The sequence below is a fragment of the Rhodamnia argentea genome, chromosome 1 (genome assembly GCF_020921035.1).
Source record: "Rhodamnia argentea isolate NSW1041297 chromosome 1, ASM2092103v1, whole genome shotgun sequence".
NCBI classification, from domain to species: domain Eukaryota; kingdom Viridiplantae; phylum Streptophyta; class Magnoliopsida; order Myrtales; family Myrtaceae; genus Rhodamnia; species Rhodamnia argentea.
Window position 1 is genome coordinate 5,127,009 of NC_063150.1, and position 23,444 is coordinate 5,150,452.

General features: G+C 41.5%; 4 protein-coding genes across 5 annotated transcripts; 1 reads left to right on the forward strand and 3 right to left on the reverse strand.

The window, feature by feature from the left end:
* Window positions 1-2,056: 2,056 nt before the first annotated feature.
* On the reverse strand, window positions 2,057-4,530 carry LOC115753318 (cytochrome b561 and DOMON domain-containing protein At4g12980-like). The gene is made up of 3 exons (XM_030691887.2): window positions 3,833-4,530; window positions 2,908-3,162; window positions 2,057-2,563 (listed from the first exon to the last, which is right to left on the reverse strand). The coding sequence occupies exons 1-3, from the start codon at window positions 4,460-4,462 to the stop codon at window positions 2,252-2,254; spliced, it is 1,197 nt and encodes a 398-aa protein (XP_030547747.2). The 5' UTR covers window positions 4,463-4,530; the 3' UTR covers window positions 2,057-2,251.
* A 4,812-nt stretch (window positions 4,531-9,342) lies between these two features.
* Window positions 9,343-10,994, reverse strand: LOC115753319 (auxin-induced in root cultures protein 12-like). Of its 2 annotated transcripts, XR_007199202.1 has the most exons (3): window positions 10,129-10,994; window positions 9,755-9,817; window positions 9,343-9,395 (listed from the first exon to the last, which is right to left on the reverse strand). XR_007199202.1 is itself a non-coding variant. In XM_030691888.2 (2 exons), the coding sequence occupies exon 1, from the start codon at window positions 10,900-10,902 to the stop codon at window positions 10,165-10,167; it is 738 nt and encodes a 245-aa protein (XP_030547748.1). In that variant the 5' UTR covers window positions 10,903-10,994; the 3' UTR covers window positions 9,755-9,823; window positions 10,135-10,164. The 2 variants fall into 2 exon arrangements, 1 of the variants encoding a protein (XP_030547748.1); XM_030691888.2 differs by lacking the exon at window positions 9,343-9,395 and having other exon boundaries at window positions 9,755-9,823; window positions 10,135-10,994.
* Window positions 10,995-13,903: 2,909 nt separating this feature from the next.
* On the reverse strand, window positions 13,904-16,774 carry LOC115753317 (protein NRT1/ PTR FAMILY 4.2-like). Its single transcript, XM_030691886.2, has 7 exons — window positions 16,650-16,774; window positions 16,540-16,575; window positions 16,193-16,298; window positions 15,721-15,938; window positions 15,184-15,588; window positions 14,941-15,059; window positions 13,904-14,737 (listed from the first exon to the last, which is right to left on the reverse strand). The coding sequence occupies exons 1-7, from the start codon at window positions 16,740-16,742 to the stop codon at window positions 13,996-13,998; spliced, it is 1,719 nt and encodes a 572-aa protein (XP_030547746.2). The 5' UTR covers window positions 16,743-16,774; the 3' UTR covers window positions 13,904-13,995.
* Window positions 16,775-18,455: 1,681 nt separating this feature from the next.
* LOC115753320 (60S ribosomal protein L32-1) lies at window positions 18,456-20,573 on the forward strand. The gene is made up of 4 exons (XM_030691889.2): window positions 18,456-18,578; window positions 19,020-19,114; window positions 19,926-20,107; window positions 20,244-20,573. The coding sequence occupies exons 2-4, from the start codon at window positions 19,025-19,027 to the stop codon at window positions 20,371-20,373; spliced, it is 402 nt and encodes a 133-aa protein (XP_030547749.1). The 5' UTR covers window positions 18,456-18,578; window positions 19,020-19,024; the 3' UTR covers window positions 20,374-20,573.
* The last annotated feature ends 2,871 nt before the right edge of the window (window positions 20,574-23,444 follow it).

The following is a 23,444-nucleotide window of genomic DNA, read 5'->3' on the forward strand; positions in this document are numbered from 1 at the left end:
AACCACAACTCCTGCGTGATTGAGTGTCTAAGAAAGTTGCGGGGAGAAAATTTGACATCGTTCAATCCATATCCGATTGGTCTTTTAATATGGCCTTTCGGTCGAGATCGACGGATCCAATTAATTGTTACGAGCGCTTCGATGGTGCACCGGGTACAAAATCGATTCGATCTCTTACATGACTTTAAAAAAAAACACCAGTGGATACTCGGAATATTTCCAAGCATATTAAAGATAGAGAGCAATTAATAATTATCGACATTCACATCGTTAAGGTAAATTTACTTTTTGCTAAGGACAAACGAGTCCGTCAAATGATATTGCCAGCATCGAGATTTCGAGAAATCCTCGTGATTTTACTAGAAGGAGAGACATTTGAATGATTGAGTGGTCGTACAAGAAAGTTGGTGGATATCTAGACAAAGAGAAATTGTTTAACCCCACTAATCCCCCATCATCATGGCGTTGAACATAACTTTTCCCCCCAGGCTCTAGCACTTCTCCACTTTATTCCGGACTCGTCCAAGTGTACTCCTAGCGAGAAGACAAGACAAGCTAACTACCGCACATGACGTCGCCAAACCCGCACAAGACACGCATGTTTAGATAAATAAAAGTAGATCGCCTCTTTCCCCCCGAGAAAATCTTCACCGGACATGAGAATTTAGATCAGAGTGCGCAAATAAGTCGATCAATTATCGATGATAAGGTCAACGGCCATGATTTATCCGAACCCAAACAAGGATGTACATTTCCATGCATAGAGGATGGACAATCCGACAATCATATACGAGAATCTTAGAAAACAAAAAAGGACAAAATGAGAGCATTTACAGAAAAATTATCTAAAAAGTCTTAAACTTATTGTACGGTAGCCAATACAATTCTAAATCTTTTAATCATGTCAATTTAATTTCAAATATTTCAACAATTTGTCAATATAGTCATTTCGATCAACTATCGAAATAATAAGTTTACGACAAAACTAACAAAATTTTAAAAAATTTAAGATCAAATTAGAACAATTGAAAAATTTAGGCTAAATTAATAAATCATCAGGATGTTTAAAATTAAATTGGTACAATTAAAAAATTTAAGATTATATTGATCGCGATATAATAGATTTAGGACTTTTTAGATAATTATTTGGAGCATTTACGGAAAGCAGGAGAGGCAAAGGAAGGCTCGCAATGAAAGTGACAGCAAGTGGGGGACTATAACCACCATTTGGCATCGCCTGATCGAAGTCAAGGGACCCATTAATTAGGTTAGTAGGCCCGGTGGATCACGAGTTGATTTTAGTGCTTAATCACTGTTGTCCGGAGGATTCTAATTCCAGACAAATTATTATTATTATTATTTTTTAAAAAGAGCTTTGCTTTAGGAAGCTCAACCGAAACTTCAACACCTCGTTCCATCACCCACCTACTACGTTATTATTAGATTCGACACGACCGCTTTAACATCCGCGTTGAAACGAGTCGCGATCTGAGTCGAGATTAGGACACCCATTCTGAATTAGCCATGTACCTAATTCTAATGATCCGGACGCGCCAAAGTCGCGATCCCCTTTCATCGAGTCAGACTAATTTCTCCGGAAATTCTTCACCGTGGAGTTCACGCGAGTCGAGAATCAGTGCGAATGTGACCGACAAAGGCTGTCCCCATCAACTTTCGTTGGTAGAAGATATAAAGTATGCTTTTTTATTTTGGTAAAAGCATTGCCAAAGGCATAAGGCAGGGGTCCATTGATGTCTGGCCTTTTGGTCCGTCAGCTGCTCCATTCCCATGGTGGATGTCTCCATCGCTCAAATGGTCTGAAACTGTGTGACTACACACATGGGAGTACACTTCTTGATCAGAACTAAGCCGTCTCAAGAGATTTTGGCGATTCGGCAAAGTTCGAAGATCAAGAGGATGAATTTCCACCAAAAATCGACAATGTCTAGGCACTAGAAATCCTGAGATTAATCCGGAGATTACGACATCACAGCGACCTAGAAAAGAAGAACAAAGGCGCGGCGTAAACGAGCGGAGAAAGCGAACGCGAATGGTGACCAAACCACCTGTGCAATATATTACCAAAAAATAACCCTGCGTCAAACAAGTCTCATTATACAGGCTAGAGCTACGCATGAGGAACAAACAGAGAAGATTCTGCAGTAGATAAGAAGGCTCGTGAGGGTTTCTGTACGCGAGGAGCAGCGGATCCTACATAACCTAAATCGATACTGGTGCTCTGCTTCGTTGGTTATATGGCGAGCGGTTGTTGCCTCTCTTGTCCGTTGTTGTACCCATCGTAGGGCTTCGTGGGCTTACTCCACCTCCTCTTCAGGACGACGATCCACGTCACCAGCTCCAACAGCACGGCCACTCCACCCAGCGCCGATATGAAGATGATGTACGCTGATTTCCACTTGTTGTCCGGCTGCAGGATGTGGAGGCCTTTGAACACATTGAGGATGCCAAGGACAAGGATGGTGTACCCGAGGCCATGGTGGTAGAAGTTCCAGTAGAACCGGTACTTGTGGTCCTTATTCGGTCTCAGGAACAACGCAAAGATCTGCCCAGACAAAGACAGAGAAATCAACATCAGACACAATCGACAAGCACAGCAGCACAAAATTACAGACCTCAGCTCTCGCTCTGCATCAGCAAGAGTCGCAAATATCTGCATATAGAATTCGCGGAGTTTCTCCGCAACTTGCAGTTCTTGAAGATTTCTAAGGTCGTGTATAGATAAACATCAATCCATACCAGTCCATTTTGAGGGTCTATTTCTTTTTTGGGATAGGATTCTCTCTAGACAGGTCGATGTCGTCCCGATCATAACAAGACGCAACTCAAAACCAGTCCAAAAAAATGAACCAAAAAGGAATTACATCGATGTTAGGACAGGGAATCTACCTGCACCGTCGCCAGAGAGAAGAGAGCGATCCCGATATTCCGGTGACCGTGGTACTGGATTCCCTTAGATTCGCTGCCCAGCTTCATGCCGGTTCCCCAACCGGCGACCCCGATCACATAGGCCGAGAACTGGCAAGAGACGTGGAGATAGAACCACGCCGGGTCGGCGGACGGGAAGGTCCTCACGTACCTCGCAATCATGGCTCCGATCGGGAACATGATCCCCCAGCTCACAGCATTGAGAATTCCATGGATCTGACGAATGTGAAAGAGATAACATCAGTGTCACCGCATGGACTAGAAGTCTAGAACTACATACATGATTAATCTCACTCATCCACAATAAGAAAACAGAACATCCAAATCCGACATATTCTAAAACAATTCGTTTCTAGTAAACGAAATCCCAAATCAACACAACACAGGATAGCAATTCATTCACAGCTGAGCTTTCCTCAGATTGTAGCAACGGAATATGAACTTGTCTGTTCCTCTCTCTATTGCAAGACTAGCAATCCAAAAAAAAGAAGAAAAATCGACAGTCAAATCTCTATTCTTGAGCCGTAATCTAAGCAGATATCCTCTTCTTCTTCGCCCGCTTATGGGCACTTGCAAAAAGCAGAAAAGAAAGAAAAAGATTCTCCTCCTCTCTGATCATGAAAGACGGACACAGATGAAGAATCTCTCCTAGAAAGTCTCTATAAACATCCCAATCCCAACCATGAGAAACCCACCTCAGATCTGCCCATTCATATCTTGATAAGAGGAAGAAGAGTTAAAAAAAAAAACAAAATTGTATGAGCGCAAAATCTCGCTGAACCCAGCACAATCAACAGGGGAAAGGAAAAATCAAATGAATCTGCCAAAAAAAACCGAAAAAGGCAGAACAAATATAGGAGGGTAAATAACAAAAGCACGAGCTCACATTCTTCTTCTTGGTCCTGGATCCACCGCCTCCGCTGCTCGTACTCTGCCCGGCGACCAAATCGAGCGTACCCTTCGACTGCAAGTTGCCCTGCCCCATCGGGTGCTTGTCCGGCACGCCGTTCGTCACGCTCGACCCCACCTGCCACACCTGGTTCAGCTTCGCCGCATCGGCTGCGGACACCTTGATCTTCGCGTAGATCCTCATCGTGCCGTCGGCCGAGTTGTACTCGGCGGTCCGGTCCCACGTCTCGTACGCGATCGGGGACTCCTCCACGGAGGCGTACGACGAGACGTTGTAGGTCTTCACGGTCATGGCGCCGGCGTCGCGGAAGGCGATGAGGGCCTGGGAGCCGAGCATGCCAGTGGCGGTGGGGTTGAGGGCCCAGGAGACCCAGCCGGACTCGCCGGTGGACGGGGCGGCAACGAAGGCGACGGCGGCGGAGGAGTTGGAGGCGTCGTAGGAGAAGTGGAGGGAGGCGGCGAGGGCGGGGAGGTCGAGGCAGGTGGTGTAGAGGGCGTTGTTGGTGAGCTTCTGGGAGGAGCACGTGAGGGAGTCGGCGGCGGGTGCGATGAGGAGGAAGAGGAGGACCACGGGGGGGAGGAGGAGTTGCAGAGAAGAGGAAGCCATTGATGAGCGGGAGGGAGAGAGAGAGAGAGAGGGTTGGCGTGGGCTCTGAGAGAGTGTGTGTGTGTGTGAACTAACAGTTCAGACAGGAGAGAGAGAGAGAGAGGGCTTTATAGAAGGACGAACATGAAGATGACGTGGAAAATAAAAAAGCCCCACCCCCAAAAAAAAGGAGAAGAAGGAGAATGGGACCAAACCTACTTTAGGAAGTTGAAGTTTGACTGGGGACGGGGGGGAGATTGCAAATTTCTGAGTAATTTTTGGGACCGGAAGCAAAATTTTTGAGTGGTCGTGGCCTTACCGAAACGGGCACGAGAAACAAACAAATCTTGGTAATTCATGGCAAGCGTTTGTAGTATTTTATACCTAAAAGGGTACGATGATACGTATTAACGTAGAGTACTTTTAGGCCGATGGATTAGTTGTTACAGGACCGCGAAAAAACCCCGATCGAAAAAATTATCTAGGGAAAATTTGTTTCCAAGACATTGAGGATTGAACATGTTGATATAAAGTTTTTGTTTCATTAATGGAAAGTTGAGAAAAAGCTGGCAAAACCCCCAAATTTGAAAAAGTTCCAAATAAAGGCTTAAATTATCCTCATTTTCTTAAATAAGTGCTTGGAGTTGAACTTATTTTAAATAAAAGCTTGAAGTGCCATTGTTATTTCAAAGAAAGGTTTGACCAGTGACATTTTCGTCATTTACTTTTTCTTTTGATTTTTTTTTTTTGATTTTATTCTCGTCATTTTTCCCATTTCTTTTTACTTTTCCTTTGTGGCGGCCGGTGAGGGCGGCCTGGCCCGGCCCTTGCTGGTGACCGGCCATTGCTTGAGACCAGCCATCGGCGAAAAGGAAGGAAAAAAGACATAAAAAGAAAAGAAAAATAATTCAAAAAATATAAATGACGAAAATACCCTTTATCAAGCCTTTCTTTAAAATAATGAAAACACTTTAAGGTCTTTATTTAAAAAAGATCCACTTCAATCCATTCTTTTAGAAAATAAAGGTACTTTAGGCCTTATTTGGAATTATCCCCCCAAATAATGCCCACTATGACACATTTATTCTAAACTTTTTTTGTGACGTCCAAAGCTCGAAATTATGTCCAATGTGACAAATTTATCCTAAATTTTTTTGTGACATGAAAAATCCCAAACTTGTATTAATGTGACACTTTTACTGCCCATCAATATTAGGTCAAATGTTTTTTTTAGTCAAAAATAGCGTCGTTATTATTTCACATTTTCAATCAAGTCATGTGGGCGCCACATGTCAACACCATTTGATTTCTAGCATCCATATAGGCAGATTCTTAACGGTGCTCATTGATGGAACCTTAACGGATATTGAATGTGTCAAAGAGCTACAAGTTTGGAATTTTTGATGTTATAGAAAAAAAAATTAAAAATAAATGTGTCAAGCATAATTGGAAATTTTTGGTGGCCTTTTCAATTAAAAATTAAGGTATAATTTCGTTTCCAAAAGCAATGGATCACTGTGCAGTTAACGGTATCTTTTGTGGCCAAAAGAGAAAAATTAGCGGTATGCCTTTAAATAAAATAATCCCCCGCGTCCCGGGACGAGGCTTCAATAATTACCTCCTCGCGAAATGCAAACAAGATGGACCGGAATCCAAAAAGAAATCACGCGCAACACGTGCAATCGCAGCAAAGCTCGAAAGGCCGCAAAAAAGGACAGAATCGGCACGTGACCGAGCGGGGCGCCGTTCCTAATCATCCTGTTATGCGAGCCGAAGCTCCGTTGACTCGTTCAAATGCGAAAATGATGTGTAATTTACCTTTTTCAAAAAATGATTTTTTTTTTTTTCATTTTAAAAAATACTCATAAATTTTACGTCCCAAAATTTAAACGTAGAAGTTTAAAGAGTTTATTTAAATCCATCCCAAAGCTTAATTTGAAAAAAAAAGATTTATGGGTTTGTTAAATCAAAACGGTGGCCGGTCTCCGACCTGATTCGTGGGACTTGTCGGGGGACTCCTCGGACACGGCCGTCTCGTCTTGTAAAACCTGAACGGAAAACGAAACGCATAACCAAAAGCGAAAGAGACTGTCGAGTCTGAGGTTCGCAACCAGCCGCGCGTGAGGATGGACCAGCTTGGGAAGATACTGTCGTTGCCAAAAAAATAAAATAAAAGGGGGAAAAATACTGTCGTTGCGATTTATGTGGGGCCCATGCTTTCGCCTTGCAAAATGTTTATGCAGCTGCGTCGAGCCCGAGAAAAAAATTTGAAACTTATTCCGCTGGAGCCCAAACAAATTGAGGAGCTCTGTTAAATGCAGTGGGTTTACTTTTTGGCCAATTTTTCTTTTATATAAAACGATTGATAGACCGGCAACGATCACATAAAACCTCACATAATATCAAAGCCTCATTTGCCTCCTCGATTAATTTTCACGCTTAATGCTAGTTAAAAACCATACTAAGCATGAGGGGAGTGACATCGTATTAAATATCAAACTACGCATTCATTTAACAGCTTAAATTTTTAGAACAATTGATAATGATCTTACAAAATCTTACACTTTTTTTTTAAATGTCAAGACCGAATTACTTTGTTTGCGTTCTCTTAAGTTATGGAGAGATTTTGAACTTTTTGTAAAAAAATAAATTACTAAATGATATCGATTTGGCCCGGTAAGTCAAAATTCAGCCGATCCGTGGTTGGCCTATACTTGAAAGTAATTCGAACCTAAGATTGGTCTATCCATCGAGTTCTGATTCAACTCCTTGTTAACCGATTTCTCAAAATTTTAGTGAGATCATATGGACCAATTAATGATCGGATTCGAATCGTTTATGAGTCAATGAGCTACAATTTTATTGGCCACTCCACTTGCTCCACTCCTTGCTCAAATTATGGACGGAAAGGCTTTAAAAGAAACCTTATTATCCTTAGCTAATTCAAGATGGGTGCAAATGAAACCCCATTTCAAGAAGATCAAAGTCGAACTAAGCTTGAATTACTTGCTTTGTACCTTGACTCTATATTCTATCTAAGGGTAGCATGACTACCTTGACTATATTTAGGAGACTGTAGCCACTATCATAGGAGCTATGGGAAGCCATTCCTAAGCCAGGAGTTACTCAGACTCAAGAGATCAGAGAACCTCGGAGAATCTGGATCTGGCCAAAGGGGAACAACAACAAGATAAAAGCAAGCGAAAGTTTGACTAGAGACTGAGCGGCTCCATTCGCAAGGTAGATAAAGTAGCTTAACTTGCTTCAATAGTGGCTAACCGGCTGAAAAGTTAGGTGAAGTTTATTTTATTCATCATTCGTCCTAAATTTTATGTTGGTATTACTCATGTATTTTCCGTCGTATTAAAAAGAAAATTCAATTTAAATTTCACTATTGTACTTTTTTCAATTTTTTTAATTAAAGCTCTTAGCAGATAATTATATTGAATCACAACTTCATGTCAAATTCATTAGGTGAATGTAGATCGACGAAACATCTCAAGTTCATTTGTCTTTGTTGGCCCAACCTTTGGAGTAGACATATAGACATAGTTCAGCACTCCCTGAATACGAGAAAGAGTTAAAATCCGAACAATTCGCCTTTTCCTTTTGTCATTTTTTACTCTCTTTTTTAATGTTTTTTTCAATTTGGTCCTTCTCATGCCTAAGATCAATGAAGAAACGGCAATGTATTGGTCAACTATAGCAAATTAATGAGTGCTCTAAGTTTTCATGACAGTGGTTGGGCTACTAGGAAAGCACCGTTTGCTAAAGACAAGACATGAAAAGCAAAAGTTTGCGACGCTGTCTGTCATGTCTATATCAAATTGACGTGGTTTGGAAATCGAAGTCAACGAAGCAATTGAGGCGAATGGACAATTTGGTTCGCAAAAAGAAATTCGTGTAGTTTGTTTGACTTGAGTTTTAGCATGTTCGGGACGTGACAAATATTGACCGCCTAAATGATATCCGAAACTTCACGCATTTTCACAAGACGAATGACTTGAAAGAGATGACATTCTCTTATCTGGACACGTGAGAGATGACCTAATGGAAACGCTCACTTCTCTCGAGTTTACAACTCGTCTACGGTCATAACCGATGCACTCGGAGATAGTTATAGCTTATCAATTCTTATTGAACTTTGAATTGAGCGACTTGAGAAAATAACACGTGCTTACAAGGGTTCATAGTGAAGAAATATAGCAATCTTCCTACAGCTAGGTCCAATCTTCCGGTGATATAGATGGCACTGAGCAAGCAATTCCCCTTACGAGCCTTTGCTACTGCCCGGGCTCGGGCAAAGGACTTTTAGGCCAGGCCGGCCAGGCCGTCCAATTGAGCATGTTCGAATGGTATGATGCAAAATAGAGCAACCACCTTTAAATTTCAAAACGCCGGTGTCGTGCTGAAGACATGGGTTGGACCACCAAGCAAAGCAGGCAGAGCATGTGTAAAAGATCCAGCACCAACAAATCATGAGTCCAACGTTCCGCAAGCTTTACACCAACATCATGCATTTTCCATTCATTGTGTCCGGAGTCAATTCTTGAAATTATTGTATGAATAGCGATTCAATCCTAAATTTTACAATTTTGCCAATTTAATCTCAAAACTTTTGATGAATTACGCGACTCATGAATATTTAACTCATCCATGTGTGAGTGAGTGATTATTTAACATGAACATGGTCTAATCATGCACATTTGTTCGGTAGGGACGCAAGTGAATTAAGCTATTTACGAATTCCTTGAGCTCGAACTCAATTCTTTTCGAGATCGAGTCAAGTTTTGAGGTAGCTCAAGCACCTTGGTCGAGTCGAACTTGAAAATACTTTGCTTGAATAGCTTGTAAGCTTGATGGAGTATTTGCATTTTACATAGTTTAATTGTATGTAAACTTCTTGTTATAATTATGCAAATAGACACTATTGCTTTTCAATTTCAAGGCATTTTTTGCTATTAGGGGTGTCAAAAAAGCAAGAGCCGGTCGGACACGACTTGGCCCGGCCCGAAAATTCACCTAATTTTTCGAGCCTTTTCGAGCCGGGCATCGGTACTATTCGAGTAAGGCTCAGGTCGGGCTTGCTTCGGCTTTTTTGACACCCACTTTTTTTTTTAATTTAATTTTTTTTTTTTTTATATTCTTTCATTTGACGGGCTTGTCAAGTGCTTTTGATTCCAAAAAAAGGAAAAAAAACCGACCCGAAGAGTTGGGGTATATGTAATTCGGGCTCGAGAGAGGCCGAGCTAGGTCTTGTTTATTTTCGGGCCGATTCAGGCCGAAAAGAGACCTGGCCCGTTAACACCCCTATTTGCTAAACAAATGCAATCTCGAGGTTGAATTTGAGCTTAACTAAGCTCGAGATTAGACAAAAATTGATCGCCCAATCAAGTCTAGCCCAAACGAGACAAGCGCAATTTTATTGAAAGCTTAATCGAGTTGTCCGGGCTTCAGAGGTCGAGCCCAATCAAGATCGAAGCGAGTTTCATACTTTGCTAGTGCGGGTCTAATTCAAGTATTGAACCGAATTTAGTCGACTGGATTACATTTAATCCTATTTCTCTTTTTTTTTCTTTTTCTTTTTTTAATTGAGAGAAATACCTGTTTATTCTAGCAAAGAAAAAAAATATAGCGATGATATCAAGAAAATATTATGCAAAATAAAAAAACTGTCTCTCAAATTTAATTGAAGAACATCTATATTGTCACGAAAGAAACATTTAGTAAAGCCCGAAGTAACTACTGCCTAGAAAAACCAAGCTCAAGACCAAGAAAGCAGTAGCAGCGGTACTCGCCTCCCCAACCCTTGAAACCCCACTGGCCGGCGCCGGTACCGGAGAAACCGCCGGAGAACCACCAATACTGCTCCCAGCCGCCGCCAGCACTAGGGTCGCCTTGGCGTCCTTGTTGGCATCTGCCATGTCGTGGATCCTCGGCCTCGTTCCATCGACTGCACTGCCCACTTGCCACACCTGATTCAGGCTCCTTGAGCCTGCCGGAACCTTCACTGATGCGAACAACCTCATGGTCCCGCTGGCCTCGTCGGCGCTCAGGTGCCACACGTCGAACGACAGCTTGGACTCGGCAATGGAGTGGTACGAGGAGATGTTGAAGGTCTTGGCAACGACTGAGCCGGCGGAGCTCTTGAGCGCCATCAGTGCTTGCGCTCCAACCATGCCGGTGGAGGTCGGGTTGATGGCCCAGGCGACCCATCCGCCTCCGCCGCCACCGGGGGAGGAGGAGGGCCGCGCGGCGGAGAAAGCGAGGGAGAGGGAGGAGTTGGAGGGGTCGAAGGTGAAGTGGAGGGTGGCGTTGAGGTGGGGGAGGGCGGTGCAGCTGGAGTAAGTCCTGTTGTTGGGGAAGGAGGGGTGGGGGTTGCAGGTCAGACCGAGAGAGGGGGTGATGAGTGAAAGGAGAATGAAGAGAAAAGCGGTGGCGGCGGCGGCATCGGCGGCCATTTTTCGGTGGAAGGTTGTGTGTTTTGGGTTGGTTTTAGCTGCGTGGGGAAGGTGGGAGCATGAATATATAGTGAAAACAAATGTTGGGGGCGTTTCACGTATGGTTTATTCATTGGAGAGTTTTAGGTGAACCATTGTATATAATTATATATAAATGTGGATATACTCGTTCATCGTCTAATTTTAAGAGGTTTTTAATCTCAACAATACACGATCGGAAGCCTATCACCTCATGACGCCGAAGCTCAATCTGATTAAGTTCTTATAAGGAGAAATTGATCACTTTAAGTTCGAGAAATTATTGCGTTCAATCGGTATACGTACTAAACTTCATACTCTCATTTGATATCTCGATTATCTCAACCGTCATTTAGTTCACAAAAAAATAAGCGAGTTTAGAAAAATATTTTTCACCCATGGAAAAAATATTTCCCCTCATATTTCTTCCCTTGACTCCTTCACATTCCTTCTATTTTTATTTATTTTTCATTTTTCTCTTATTTTTTTTCAACCTCTTATATTTTTTTGTTTGATTTTTCTCTCTCTTGTTTTACTTCTTCCGTGCCCACCACAACAAATATTTTTCAATTTATTTTCAGGTCTCAATAAAGTACCAAAAAATATAGTTATTTTCCTAAAATTTAACTTGCTAACAGATATTTTTCAGAAATGAGTTATTTTTTGTAAAATAAATAGAGCCTAAAATATATTAATTTACTAATTACTTTTATTCGCTATATCAAAATAATGAGTGGGACCCGTGTTTTCATACGAGGAAGGAGGAATAAGTGGGCCCCGTGTATTTAATCAAGTTAGGGCGTCCCCACTAATTCTCGACCTAGTTGTCGGGAATAATGCAACGTGGACCCAAATAAAGGTGAAAAGAGGACAGCTTTAGATGCGAAGAAATAGACATTATTAGCGATTATAATGATGTTTAAGGCAAGATTAAGCACGTTCACAGTAATATGTTGCACATGGTTTACCAGGAATGATGGGCCACACCGTGCTCATGTGGTTGCATGCCATGGAGCAAAGAGAAAGATCAGATTGATTTTGGAAGTCGGACGATCAAGTTAAGGAGAATTACCAAAAAAATTCTTAAATTTATTATAATTATATCAATTTAGTTATATATTCTTTTTTTTTTTATCAATTGAGTCCAAACCTTGCATATTTGTGCCTATTAACTTAATTTGGCCAAATTTTTTCGAAAGTCGCTAATGTGGAGTGACCGTTGCTGATGTGGCATCGACAAGCACAATTTTTAATATATTTTCAGATTTTTATTTATTTATTCTTTCTCTCTCTAACCTTTTCCTCTTTATTTGTCGGCGACCAACTAGATGCGAGGGCTGACGAGGTGGACCAAGCTTTCACTTCTTCTTTTTTTCTTCCCTTCCTTATTCCTCAGCGATCAGCCAGAGGCGAGGGCCGGTGAGGTCGACTAGAAAAAAGGAAAAAGAAAATAAAAAGTAAAAAAATTAAATAAAACTTGAAAACATTAACATATTATTTAAAATTATTCACGTTATATCGACCGCGCCATGTTAATATGGACTGAATTCGTATAAATGCAAAGAGGTTTATGATTCAATTGAAAAAAGAAAAAAGTTTATGAATGAATTGATACAATTGTAATAGACTCATATTTTTTTTTGGTAATTTTCTTGTCGAGTTATGGAGCTAGAAATCCACATCGAACGGCTCGGGGTTGAGAGTGCGTCGGACTTTAATTAATTGAATGCATGCATATCCGTTCAATACGGTCCATCAATGAATGAAAGTTTATGGACCGTATTGAACAAACGAAATATTCAAAAATGACATCATATAGTGTATCAAAGCTCGCGAAGCACCGGTGTTAATTTTTTTCATTTGAGACTTAAATTTGTCCAAGAACTGCAAACTCTGTGAATAATTGGGTCGCGCGGGCCCAAAGAAAGAAATGTCTTCCGCCTAGCCGGCTATATAAATAAGAAATCGTATCATGACGACAAGAAAAATAAAATAAAATTAGAGAGGATATATGATTGGGGCCGATTGTGCAGGATTCCGACAACACAAAAAGTTGGCACGTGCTTGCAACGATGATGTTCGCTGGACCGACATCAAGAGTCTGTTTATTACAGAACAGACGAACTTAATACTAATATTATTTCGTCTCGAAAAAAATTAAGGTTATTCGCGGTAAGTCTTGGTAACTAACGTAAAATTATTGGCAAAAAAGATTAATAACTTCTCTTTTTTCACAAAATTTATCGGCAACTTATTAGTACTTTTATGAAATAATCAAAATCATATATAAGTTGTAGAAAACAACAATTTTTGTACTAATTTTCCGAGCTTTGTTTGCATAACTTATCAAAATTTCAAACTTCTGGACTCTTAAATGAACCAAAAAAAAAAAAAAAAAAGATAGACAAGAGCGATTTACCACTTTTTGTTAGATTAAATTATCAATTTGTTTAAGGCTATCAAATTATATATGAGTCAGTTACCCATGTTTAGTTGTCTCTTTTTTTTTTTTTAAAGAATTACTCTATTTTATATTTAGTCACTATCTTTTTTAATCAGCAACCCCTTAATTTATGACTTTTTTTTTGCAAGATTACCAGTCTAAATTTGTATGATTTTCTCCAATTACTAATCCTCATTTGAGTTTTATTTACGCTTAATTATTTTTTAATTTGCCAACACCTTTTTACATTTCTCAGCACACGCCTTAATTAAAGCGCAATGATGTTGTTATTTCGGGAAAAAAAAAACCTTAATTAGAGCGGGATGATGTTGTTATTTCAACAAAAAAAACCTCAATTAGAGCGATTTACTAGCTTTTACCGGATTAACTTACCAACTAGTTTTTGATTATTGATAATTCTTTCAAAATTCTATTACCACGAAAAAAATCCGCTTTTCATAGCCAGGACAATAAAATCATCCGTGGCGCGTGTTTGAGATAAACATGATAAATTTTGCACTAGAGATGCTATGAATGTAAGAAATCTTCCAAATATTTTTCGGCTATGAATCAGGATTAGATCTTAAGTTTATTTAATCACTAACTTATATGTCCAAACCGATTTTTGGATCTCAATACATCTTGGCCCAGAAGATGTAATTCAGGAGATTAAGGAAATTAAGAACGCAGAGGAGGGCGTAATACAGATCCAAACGTGCCCGATTCAAATCGTTCCCTCCGAGCCACTCCCTCCCGAACCTCCCGCTCGCCGAGTTGATCGCGGACACCAGCGCCGAGCTCAGGAAGTACCCCATCGAGGTCGAGCACCACGCAAGCGCGGTGCACGCGCTCCTCATGCTCCCCGGCGCCCGGGAGTAGAAGAACTCGAGCATCCCACCCAGCGTGAGCATGTCCGACACCCCGATCAGCAAGTACTGCCACGCGAGCCAGAACACGGACAGCACGACCCCGTTGGCAGCGGCCCCACGCCTCTTGACCTCGACGGCCGCGGCGATGGCCATAGACAAGGACGCGAGGGCCAGGCCGAGCCCGATCCTCGGCAGCGGCTCGAAGATCCTGCCCGCTCTCGCGCGTTGCTTGTCCCCGAGCACTCCGCGGAAGCGCTCGTAAACCGGGATCGAGGCGAGCATGATGGTCAAGGGGAGGACGGTGAGGGATTGAGTTGGGATTTTGAAGTTGCGGATCATTCTGTCCATGACGGAGCCTTGCTCGACGGAGAAGGTCTGGAGCTGAGCTAGGCAACAGTTCATCAAGATTGTGCTTGCGAAAATTGGAATTAGTCCGAAGAAGGCCCTCGTCTCTTCGACCTCGCTCGCGCTTACTGTGTCATCGGCCAGTGCTTTGTCCAGGAACCTGCAGATCATCAACGACAAAGACTTTGTTATATGGATCAATTGGCGAAATGAGGCAGCTTTTGAGTGTTTTCCAAGAGCATAATCTAATCCAGCCGATTCGATTAGGCGATAACGAGAAATGCCGATTCGTACTTGCTCGATCTTTGTACAAGAGGGGAATTAATCGAGCCTCGTCGAAGAATGATAACAACTTAATCTTACTTAAACTTTTTGGGAAGCCTTCCATTCGCTGCAAATGTATTGACTTCTGAGTTTACACCAGTTCTTCTGGATCTCTCTGCCAAGGAAGCTTTCTGATTCCGGGCCGTCGATGCGAGTACCTTATTAAGAGGAGTAAAAGCGGTATCAGTTTAACAGAATATGAACACAAGCATCAAGTGTGTTTCGTTTGGTAATAATCGTTAATCAGCGGCGCGGCGATGATGAATCCACCATGCTTGTCACCTTGAAAATTCTGGCGAATGCACTTCCTCGGGGAAGCTTGTACCGGTAGAGGCGAAGCCCGGACACGAAAATGAGGAGAGCCAAGCACAAAGCTGCGATCGATATCTTGAAGCTCCAACGCCAGCCCAAGTTCTCCTCCACCCAGACCATGACGGTCGCCGTCACGAGGCCGCCGGTGCACAAGGAGAAGAAGAACCAATTGAAGAAGGCAGAGACAAGCCTCTGATTGCCATGGTCTAGTTGGTCGGCGCCGTGCGTGGGCAGAGACGCCTTGATCCCGCCGACTCCGGTGGCCATCGCGTAGAGGCCAAAATAGAGGACAGCAGCTTGGTACTTGTTGGGTCTTCTGTGGTCTGGAGGTTGGAGTGATTTGGAGTGAGCTTGAATTGTCAGCACGATTAGTCCCTATAGAGCAAAATTTGCACCATCTCACATGCATATTCTGGGCAAACAATCAAGTTAAATGTACTCGAATTTGCGATAGCTTCGGCCTTAGAGCTTTCTGGTTCAATTAAATCAGCAACCATTTAACCGTACCAGCAATTCGACGGTGCAAGAGACGGCAAAGGTCACGAATCTGGTGAGGAAGGAGTCGCTGATGAAGCCCGCAAAGATGGTGAGGAGGAAGGAGGTGCCCATGAAGTTGGTGACCATGTTTGCAGCGACGGCGGTCGGGTAATGCATTGTCCCTATGAAGTAGGCCACAAAGTTTGAGCCATTTGACAGGAACACCATGTTCTCCAGCACTTCCACCGCTAGACATGCCCCAAAAATCAAAGCACTTGAGCAAGAACTCATTCTGAAGGACATGTAGTGTCCCAAAATTACATAGAATTTTGACAGATGCATTTCAATTGATGCATGCATGAAGAGAGAGGCCTTCTACTGTACTTTCAAAGGATGTATCTTTTAGGAATTCAGAGGATCCTGTCCGGTGATCACCCTAGAAATGACTAGTCGCCCTAGTACATATACGAAAGGAGTCTTGACGCGAAATGAAATAAATTACCACAAGTAAGCGATGCGGGTCTTATGCCGCCGTGTTCCTCGGAATCAGCTTTCCTTCCTTTCCAATCCACATATTCATCCCTCTCATTTGCTCTCACTTCAGTATCCTGCACTTCACAGCAAGATCAGTACAGAAAGATAGATCTTGTCATCGACTTAAGCTTGTCGATGGTTCATTCTGTTTCCTGGTCATCCTAACTTAGCACACGGTAAAAAACCGGACACAGGAAGTGATCGGCACCCGAAGATCCCCAAAGATCGGTGGGAACATCGGCAAAATTACCGGTGTTTTGGCGGGTCGTCCCCAGAAAACAATGAAACAACAGGAAAAAAAAAAAAAAATCTTACCATGAAGAAATCCACCGAAACCTCAAGCCTCTCGCCCTTGAGAAAAGAGAAGAACCAGTATGAGATTGAGAGACCAGAACAAAGTGCGAAGGTAGCTCGAAGACATGCACCAGTAGAGCCAGAACAAAGACATGCGCAATGCCCAGACGGCCTTTTAATCCAGGTGCGTCTGAAAAGCCAGAGTTAAATGCCAAGGTCCGCATTGAATGCCTCGCGGACCGATGGACGTGAGCCGGGGCGGTGCTCTAACCAATTGAACTACGATCCCCAAGAATCCCGAATCCATTTATTTTTCGGGTACTGCCCAAATCGGATTAGAATATCTAGTAAGCAAATTCAGAAACGTGCCATATTCGGGATGTAGTATTCAATTACTTGCGGTTGTTAGAACATGATGCGCGGATTTGACTTTGCTTTTTGCCAATCTGGTCCCCGCATTTATGTTCTTTGCTGACTTCATTTCCAGGCCAACGACTAGGCGGTGAAGAGGAGTCGCGGTCATCACTACTTTACCAAGTATTCACTGCGAACTATGTTTTTTGTTTATTTGAATTTTGTTTGCAATTTTTTTTAAAATTCGTGGTATGCTCGAATTTTAAAGGTCTTTCGACCTAATTGTCGGATATTAGTCCCATATTTGTGTTCACTTTTGACTTCATTTCCGGCATGCGTGTACCCAAGTGTGCGCTCATATACAATAATAATAATAATCATTCATCATGTCGAGAATTGTGATGAAAGAGAGAATGAGTCACACTGATCACTCTCTTCCTTAGTAAATTTTGTTGTAAATTGTTGATTTATTTGGATTTTATTAACATAATGTCGGGAAAAGCATCAAAAAAGTTCTAAATTTATTGTATTAATGTCAATTCGGTCCTAAATCTTTTCTATTTATGCCAATTGAGTTCAACCGGCCAATTTTGGCGATAATCGCCGATGTGGACTCCGGATGTCTAACGTGGCAAGACCGGCGCCGACGTTGACATTTTTAGTATTTTTAAAACATATTTAATAATTTTTTGATTTTTTCGTTTTTCTTTTTTTTTTTTTTTGTACACTTTTTTTTTTATTGAGGGCCGGCGATCATCAAGCCTGGGCGAGGGTGTCGCGGCCCCACCTGGGGTCCGCAATGGTTGGCCAGCAACCCTTGCCAGCCCTCAATAAAAAGAAAAAAAAACAGTAGAAAAAAAAGTAAAAAATTATTTAAAAATATAAATAAAATATGTACGTCGGCGTCAACCATACCACATGGGACCACCGATGTTCACATCGGTGCATTCAGGCCAAAATTGATAGGATAGACTCAATTAGCACAAGCGCAAAAAGTATAAGACAAAATTGGCATCAATAAAAGGTTTAGAATTGAATTGACACTAATTTTAATAGGTTTATGACTTTTTTGACACTTTTTCCCATAATATCCGACTAAAATATATAGGTAGGTACAATATTCAAATTTAAATGTGTTTGCCATTTCTTTTTATCATGACTGAGTTAATTTTCGGCCGCTAATATGACATTTCTTGTTTATTTTCAATGTGAGCAGAGTCAGGCTTTTATGAGTGGAAATGAATAAGATAGCGCAAGTAATAATTTGGTCAATTAGGAATTCCACTTATAATTTTCTTCTGTGAGGGTGTAGTCTGCAATAATAACTGTTTTTCAATAGAAAAATTATATATAAAGATGTAAATGCGGGATTTCGTTTAAAGATATCAACTTTTAATTGCGAACTTCTACCTACAATTTTTTTTTTTTTGGTCGAAAAATTATTTGAAAACTGGAGAAGAAAATAGCCGCTTCGTTCTGGCATTCACAGGTGGGCTTTTAACTGACTCCAGAGCAATGGGCCCAAAACGGAGTGGGCCAGCACAGCTGACATGATTGGGCTTGGTCCAACTTTAGGCCCATCACATATACGAACTCAGCCTTCTCCCTTGCTCCAACGTATATAACTGGTCGCTAAACCCTAGCTGCCTCCTCGTCCTCTCTCTTTAGGATTTCACAGCGGAAGAGCTCGGCGTCGTCTCCCTCAGGTCTGTCGCCCTCTCTTGACGAAGTTTGTATGTTTGCCTAGTTAAGGCTCGACTTGTTCCGCTTTTTTGTTCTGTAGAATGTTAATTTTGCGTTATCGATCTTCTGGTTCGGTTTTGGTGTTCCTTCTAGTTACGTTCAGCTCCCGAGCTAGGTTATTGTTGCTGTTGTTGTCAAGCGTGCGTTTTTTGTGAGGAATAAGGATGTGCTTGCTCGGCGGAGTATGAATTAGATTGCGTCGAGTTGAGTTCTAGCTACCGAGATCTCCATTTGGAATCGCATCGTGATCCTCTGTCGCTGAATCAATTGATTCTGAGCCAGTGACTTTTTACCTAGGGTGCTCTCCTGTGGTTTTTATGGGTAGGCTATTGTTGCATTGCCTAGGGTGATTATCCGGGCTGATTGTCTGTTTCCTTTTCTCTTTTGGCGTTAAAATGATACAGAAGCAATGGCTGTTCCTCTGCTATCCAAGAAGATCGTGAAGAAGCGCGTGAAGCAGTTCAAGAGGCCTCAAAGTGATCGTAAGATTTCTGTCAAGGTATGGAAAATGGCACAGAATGTGCATTTTGTATTTTCTAACCATGAGGGCATCAGTTAATGTCTTGTTGTTACGCTAGCAAGCCGAATCTTTTTCATGTAGGGATTAGGGATTTGTGGGTTTTTCCTGAAGCTCTAATGCTTGAAGGCCGTTGGTTTTTAAAGGCTTTGATGGTTTGCTGAATTTATTGTGTCTGTGATGGGTTCACTAAATATTTTCCGACGTTCATTATCATAAATATCTCAATACAGTTGACAGCATATGCTGAAAGGTTCTCAGCTCTAGAATTTGACCAGAGAAATCTGTCATGACTTGTACACTCAATGGAAGCCTGGAGGCACTCTGAGCAAATATAGGCTGTTCATTTGATTTTTGTATACAGGATCGTGTTGTGTCTTCTCTAATTTATCATGGAAAAATGGGCAGTTAAACTATGTTTCTTCAGTCCGCGCCCCCCCGAAAAAAAAAAAAAGAGACTATGTTTCTTTAGACAGGGTGCTGTGTTTGTTGATGTCAGCTTGTCCTTTTCTTTTGAAAATAACTTGTGGGAACGATTAAATTGTTTTTCTCTGTTCGTTTCATTATTTTGTATTGTCTGGTTGTTTGCCTAATCTTAATACTCCCGAAGGGAATTGAATTTGCTTTGCTCTGAGTTGCTGAAAGATATTTTGCGACTGATTTTTAATATGACTGTCCCTGCTGTAATTGTTGAGACGAAGATTATTGGGACAATCTGTCATCAATTTTTTAATCTCTGAATAGATGTACCAGGGGAATAAGGTCATCTCTTTGACGAATCTCTTGTATGCAGACGAACTGGCGGAGGCCTAAGGGTATTGATTCTCGTGTAAGGAGGAAGTTCAAGGGATGCACTTTGATGCCCAACATTGGTTATGGGTCAGACAAGAAGACCCGCCATTATCTTCCTAATGGATTTAAGAAATTTGTGGTGCACAATGTCAGTGAGCTGGAACTTTTGATGATGCACAACAGGTATGTTGCTGATGTCTCCTCTTTTGTCCTTACATATCGAGCTCTCCGACAGAGCCACACTAACGTGGTTAACTATCTGACATTTGCTCCATCTTAGTTGTGATTGCTTGCTCACGGCCTCTTCACTCGATTTCAGGACCTACTGTGCTGAGATAGCGCACAATGTGTCGACCAGGAAGAGAAAGGAGATAGTTGAGCGGGCAGCACAACTTGACGTTGTTGTTACCAACAAGTTGGCCAGGTTGCGCAGCCAGGAGGACGAATGAGCTCGAGACGCGTTGTTTTCGAATGGCAGTGTATTAGTCCTTATCATAATATCCATGGATGGGAATTTTCCTCATGATTTTGTTTTGGCTTTGAAAGTAAACATTTAGGCTTTTCATCGATCAATCCAGTTGTTGAACATCTTGCACTGGCTATCTCTAATACTTTATTTGACGAGGGTATTAAATCTTACCTGCCTCTAGTTTTTGTTCCCCTATATTGTTCGGTTACATAGGTGCGTACTTGGCTGTTATCTGGGGTCTATGGCTGCCCCAAGTATCCCCAAACATTACGCATTTCAGGTGACTTTGGTTGTTTTGGTTTGGTATGCTTAGTATTATGTGGAGACTTATTACATTTGATAGCTTGGAACTCACTACAGAAGTGTTCTGAATTGTCGACTCGTGCTTTTGATGTCTTTACTGCCGTTACCGTTTAGAGAGCTTGAGCGGGTTTAGTCTTGCCTGGTTTTGATATGTATTTTCGAAGTGCCAGGTCTCGTGCTCCATCACAATTTTCAGTAAAAGATACTGACCTATAGCATATAAACAGGTTTGTGAACACATCTAAATATATCATGGCAATGAAATTGATACAAAAGGTTGCGGTCAATAAGGTAAAGCGGTCATAAAAAAATGAACACATTATCTAATGCATTCGACTGGATGAGAAAGTAGATCAGATCTTGACACTGTGCGTCTCTTGTTCGATCCGACTCCGACCCAACTCTTTGGTGCGTTGGTGAAAATTAGAGAGGTCCTTTTATTCAATGTTCATGTCCTTGTTTGCAAAGATATGTTTCGAGATTCATCAATGATTCCTTCACTTACTATTTACTCCACGGGAACATTCGACGGTTATAATCCGTCGCTTCACTTCACGAATAGATTCCACAAGATGCATTGCTTAGATTATTTAGGATCAGTGGCCGACATTGAAGAACATTTCTAGATGACTCCGTTGCACATCCCACTAGGAATTTAGTCAAGGAAAGTGCAATCTTGTCAACGCTGTTCGGCGATGGAGCACTCGACTTAAGACTTCGGAGTTCATCGAGCTGTACTCGTGCCGTCACTTTTTGGGGGCATTTTTCACTCGAATAAAGTCGAAGGAAAGCTCATCATTAAAGGGCGACGCTTTGCCTTTTTTCTGATTGAGATAATTACATTAATGGTGTTCGAAATTTAGCTCCATGTGTAATATTAGCTTTAAATTTATAATTTTATTTAATATAATTGATAAACTTTAGCTCAATATACAATAAGGTCTCTGAACTTTTAAAACATGTTCAACTTAGTCCCTAAACTATATAAAAATAGTTCAAGGATCATATTGAACAAATTAAAAGTTCAAAAATCATATTACAAGTTGCGCTATAATTCATGAATCACATTGAATAAATTATAAATTTAGGATTATGTTACATATTATACCAAAGTTTAGGGGTCATCTATATTATTTTCCCTTTCTGATTCGGAAAGTCAAGGATTGAAACTTTTTCGACGTCTTTTGCAAACCTTCGTCGGAGTTCTAATTGCGTCTCCTTGGGGAGATTAGCGACGCTACAACCACCGAAATAACTGTGAAATGCCAAACGCAGTTTCCCAGATCTTTTGGAAAATCTATAATTGGCCAACATTCGGACTTGAAATTCATGTCGCGTCAAGCACGACACAGTCAAAAAATTAATTGAAAGTTGATGGCCCGAGATTGACCCGCGCAGCTCGCCCGAGAGTTCAGATTTGTGATTCTGAGAGAAGATGTAAATCGGAGCTTTAAAGAACGATTTGTCCGTCTCCGGTCTCCTCAGGGCATTCTGTTTGGTGGCCATTTCCTCCTCACTTCATGGACCGTCCTGTGTCCTCGTTAAGTCAACGGTGAAGGACGGACTCTTAGGGCATGAAATCTTTGACCGTCTAAAACGTCAGGACTTGCGAGGGAATATCCCTCGTTCTAGGACAGAACTAATGAGAACGACGGCGACGGCGACTTGCAAACAGTAAATTCAATGAACGTGACGCTTCGATAGATGAATACCCTTCCTTTTTTTCCTTTCTTGTGGTTTCCGTCCAACTCGTGCTATCGACTTTTACGCCCGCGCAAGTCTTCGTCATGCTCGTCTACACGTCTGAGATTCATCTAATTGTACATAACTTGCGGAAAAGGATATTTCTTACAACTTGTGGTGGGCAATCTTACACGAAATTTCAATGTACTACTACTTCGCCATGAGTTGGGATCGAGTAGGCAGCAGCCTAAAGAGAGGAAAAAAAAGGTGAGTTCATCTAATTCATTTACTAAGTTTGTCTAACCCGATGGGGGTAATGTGGGAAATAATGTCGTGGACACTCAAGAGCACCTTGAGAGATTAATTCTCATGGACCACGTCAATGTTCTTAGGGTAGGCTTGGCATGAGGAAATTGCCAAAATAGTCATAAACCTTGCAATAATGTCAATTCGGTCTAAGCCTTTTTTTATTGAGTTCTCACCACTTTGCATCTCTGCAGATTCGGTCCGATCAAAATTTTATTAGAAACCGTTGATATGGACATCGACTAGCGCTAGCATGGACAATTTTTAATAATATTTTATTTCTCTAAATTTTTTTAATTTTTAATTTTCCTTTTTCTTTCTTTTTTTTTTCTTCCTTTTTCTTTCTCTAGAAATAGCCTCGCCGGTGGCAGGTGAGGCCAATTGTCGTCGGCCCGACAATTGAGCCTTGTCCAGCAACAGCGAGGTTGAGTCTTGCCAACCCTTGCCTCTGGCCTATCAAGATGGAAGTAGGGAAGAAAAAAATTCAAAAAATTATAAAATAATAGTAAAAATTATCCACATCGGCGATGTTTTAGCCGGTCGTGTCTTGTAGGACGGCTGTCATCATTGTGAGCGATTTTCTATAAAAATGGTCGGATAGACTAAATTGACATAAATGCAGAAGATTTGTGACTCAATTGGTCAAAAGCAGTTTTGGACCGAACTAAAACAATTACAATATGTTTGAGACTTTTTTTTGGCAATTCTCCCACTTATGCCTTTAGCACATTAAAAAATTTGGAAGACAAAACGGGAAAT

Coding starts and splice junctions, on each gene's coding strand:
- LOC115753318 (XM_030691887.2), bottom strand. CDS start 4,462: ATGGCTTCCTCTTCTCTGCAACTCCTCCTCCCCCCCGTGGTCCTCCTC. Junction 3,163..3,832: donor CCAGGACCAAGAAGAAGAAT/GTGAGCTCGTGC, acceptor CACATTCGTCAG/ATCCATGGAATTCTCAATGC. Junction 2,564..2,907: donor TCTCTCTGGCGACGGTGCAG/GTAGATTCCCTG, acceptor TTGTCTGGGCAG/ATCTTTGCGTTGTTCCTGAG.
- LOC115753319 (XM_030691888.2), bottom strand. CDS start 10,902: ATGGCCGCCGATGCCGCCGCCGCCACCGCTTTTCTCTTCATTCTCCTT.
- LOC115753317 (XM_030691886.2), bottom strand. CDS start 16,742: ATGCGGACCTTGGCATTTAACTCTGGCTTTTCAGACGCACCTGGATTA. Junction 16,299..16,539: donor TTTCGGTGGATTTCTTCATG/GTAAGATTTTTT, acceptor TGTGAAGTGCAG/GATACTGAAGTGAGAGCAAA. Junction 15,589..15,720: donor CTTGCACCGTCGAATTGCTG/GTACGGTTAAAT, acceptor TTTGCTCTATAG/GGACTAATCGTGCTGACAAT.
- LOC115753320 (XM_030691889.2), top strand. CDS start 19,025: ATGGCTGTTCCTCTGCTATCCAAGAAGATCGTGAAGAAGCGCGTGAAG. Junction 19,115..19,925: donor ATCGTAAGATTTCTGTCAAG/GTATGGAAAATG, acceptor TCTTGTATGCAG/ACGAACTGGCGGAGGCCTAA. Junction 20,108..20,243: donor CTTTTGATGATGCACAACAG/GTATGTTGCTGA, acceptor ACTCGATTTCAG/GACCTACTGTGCTGAGATAG.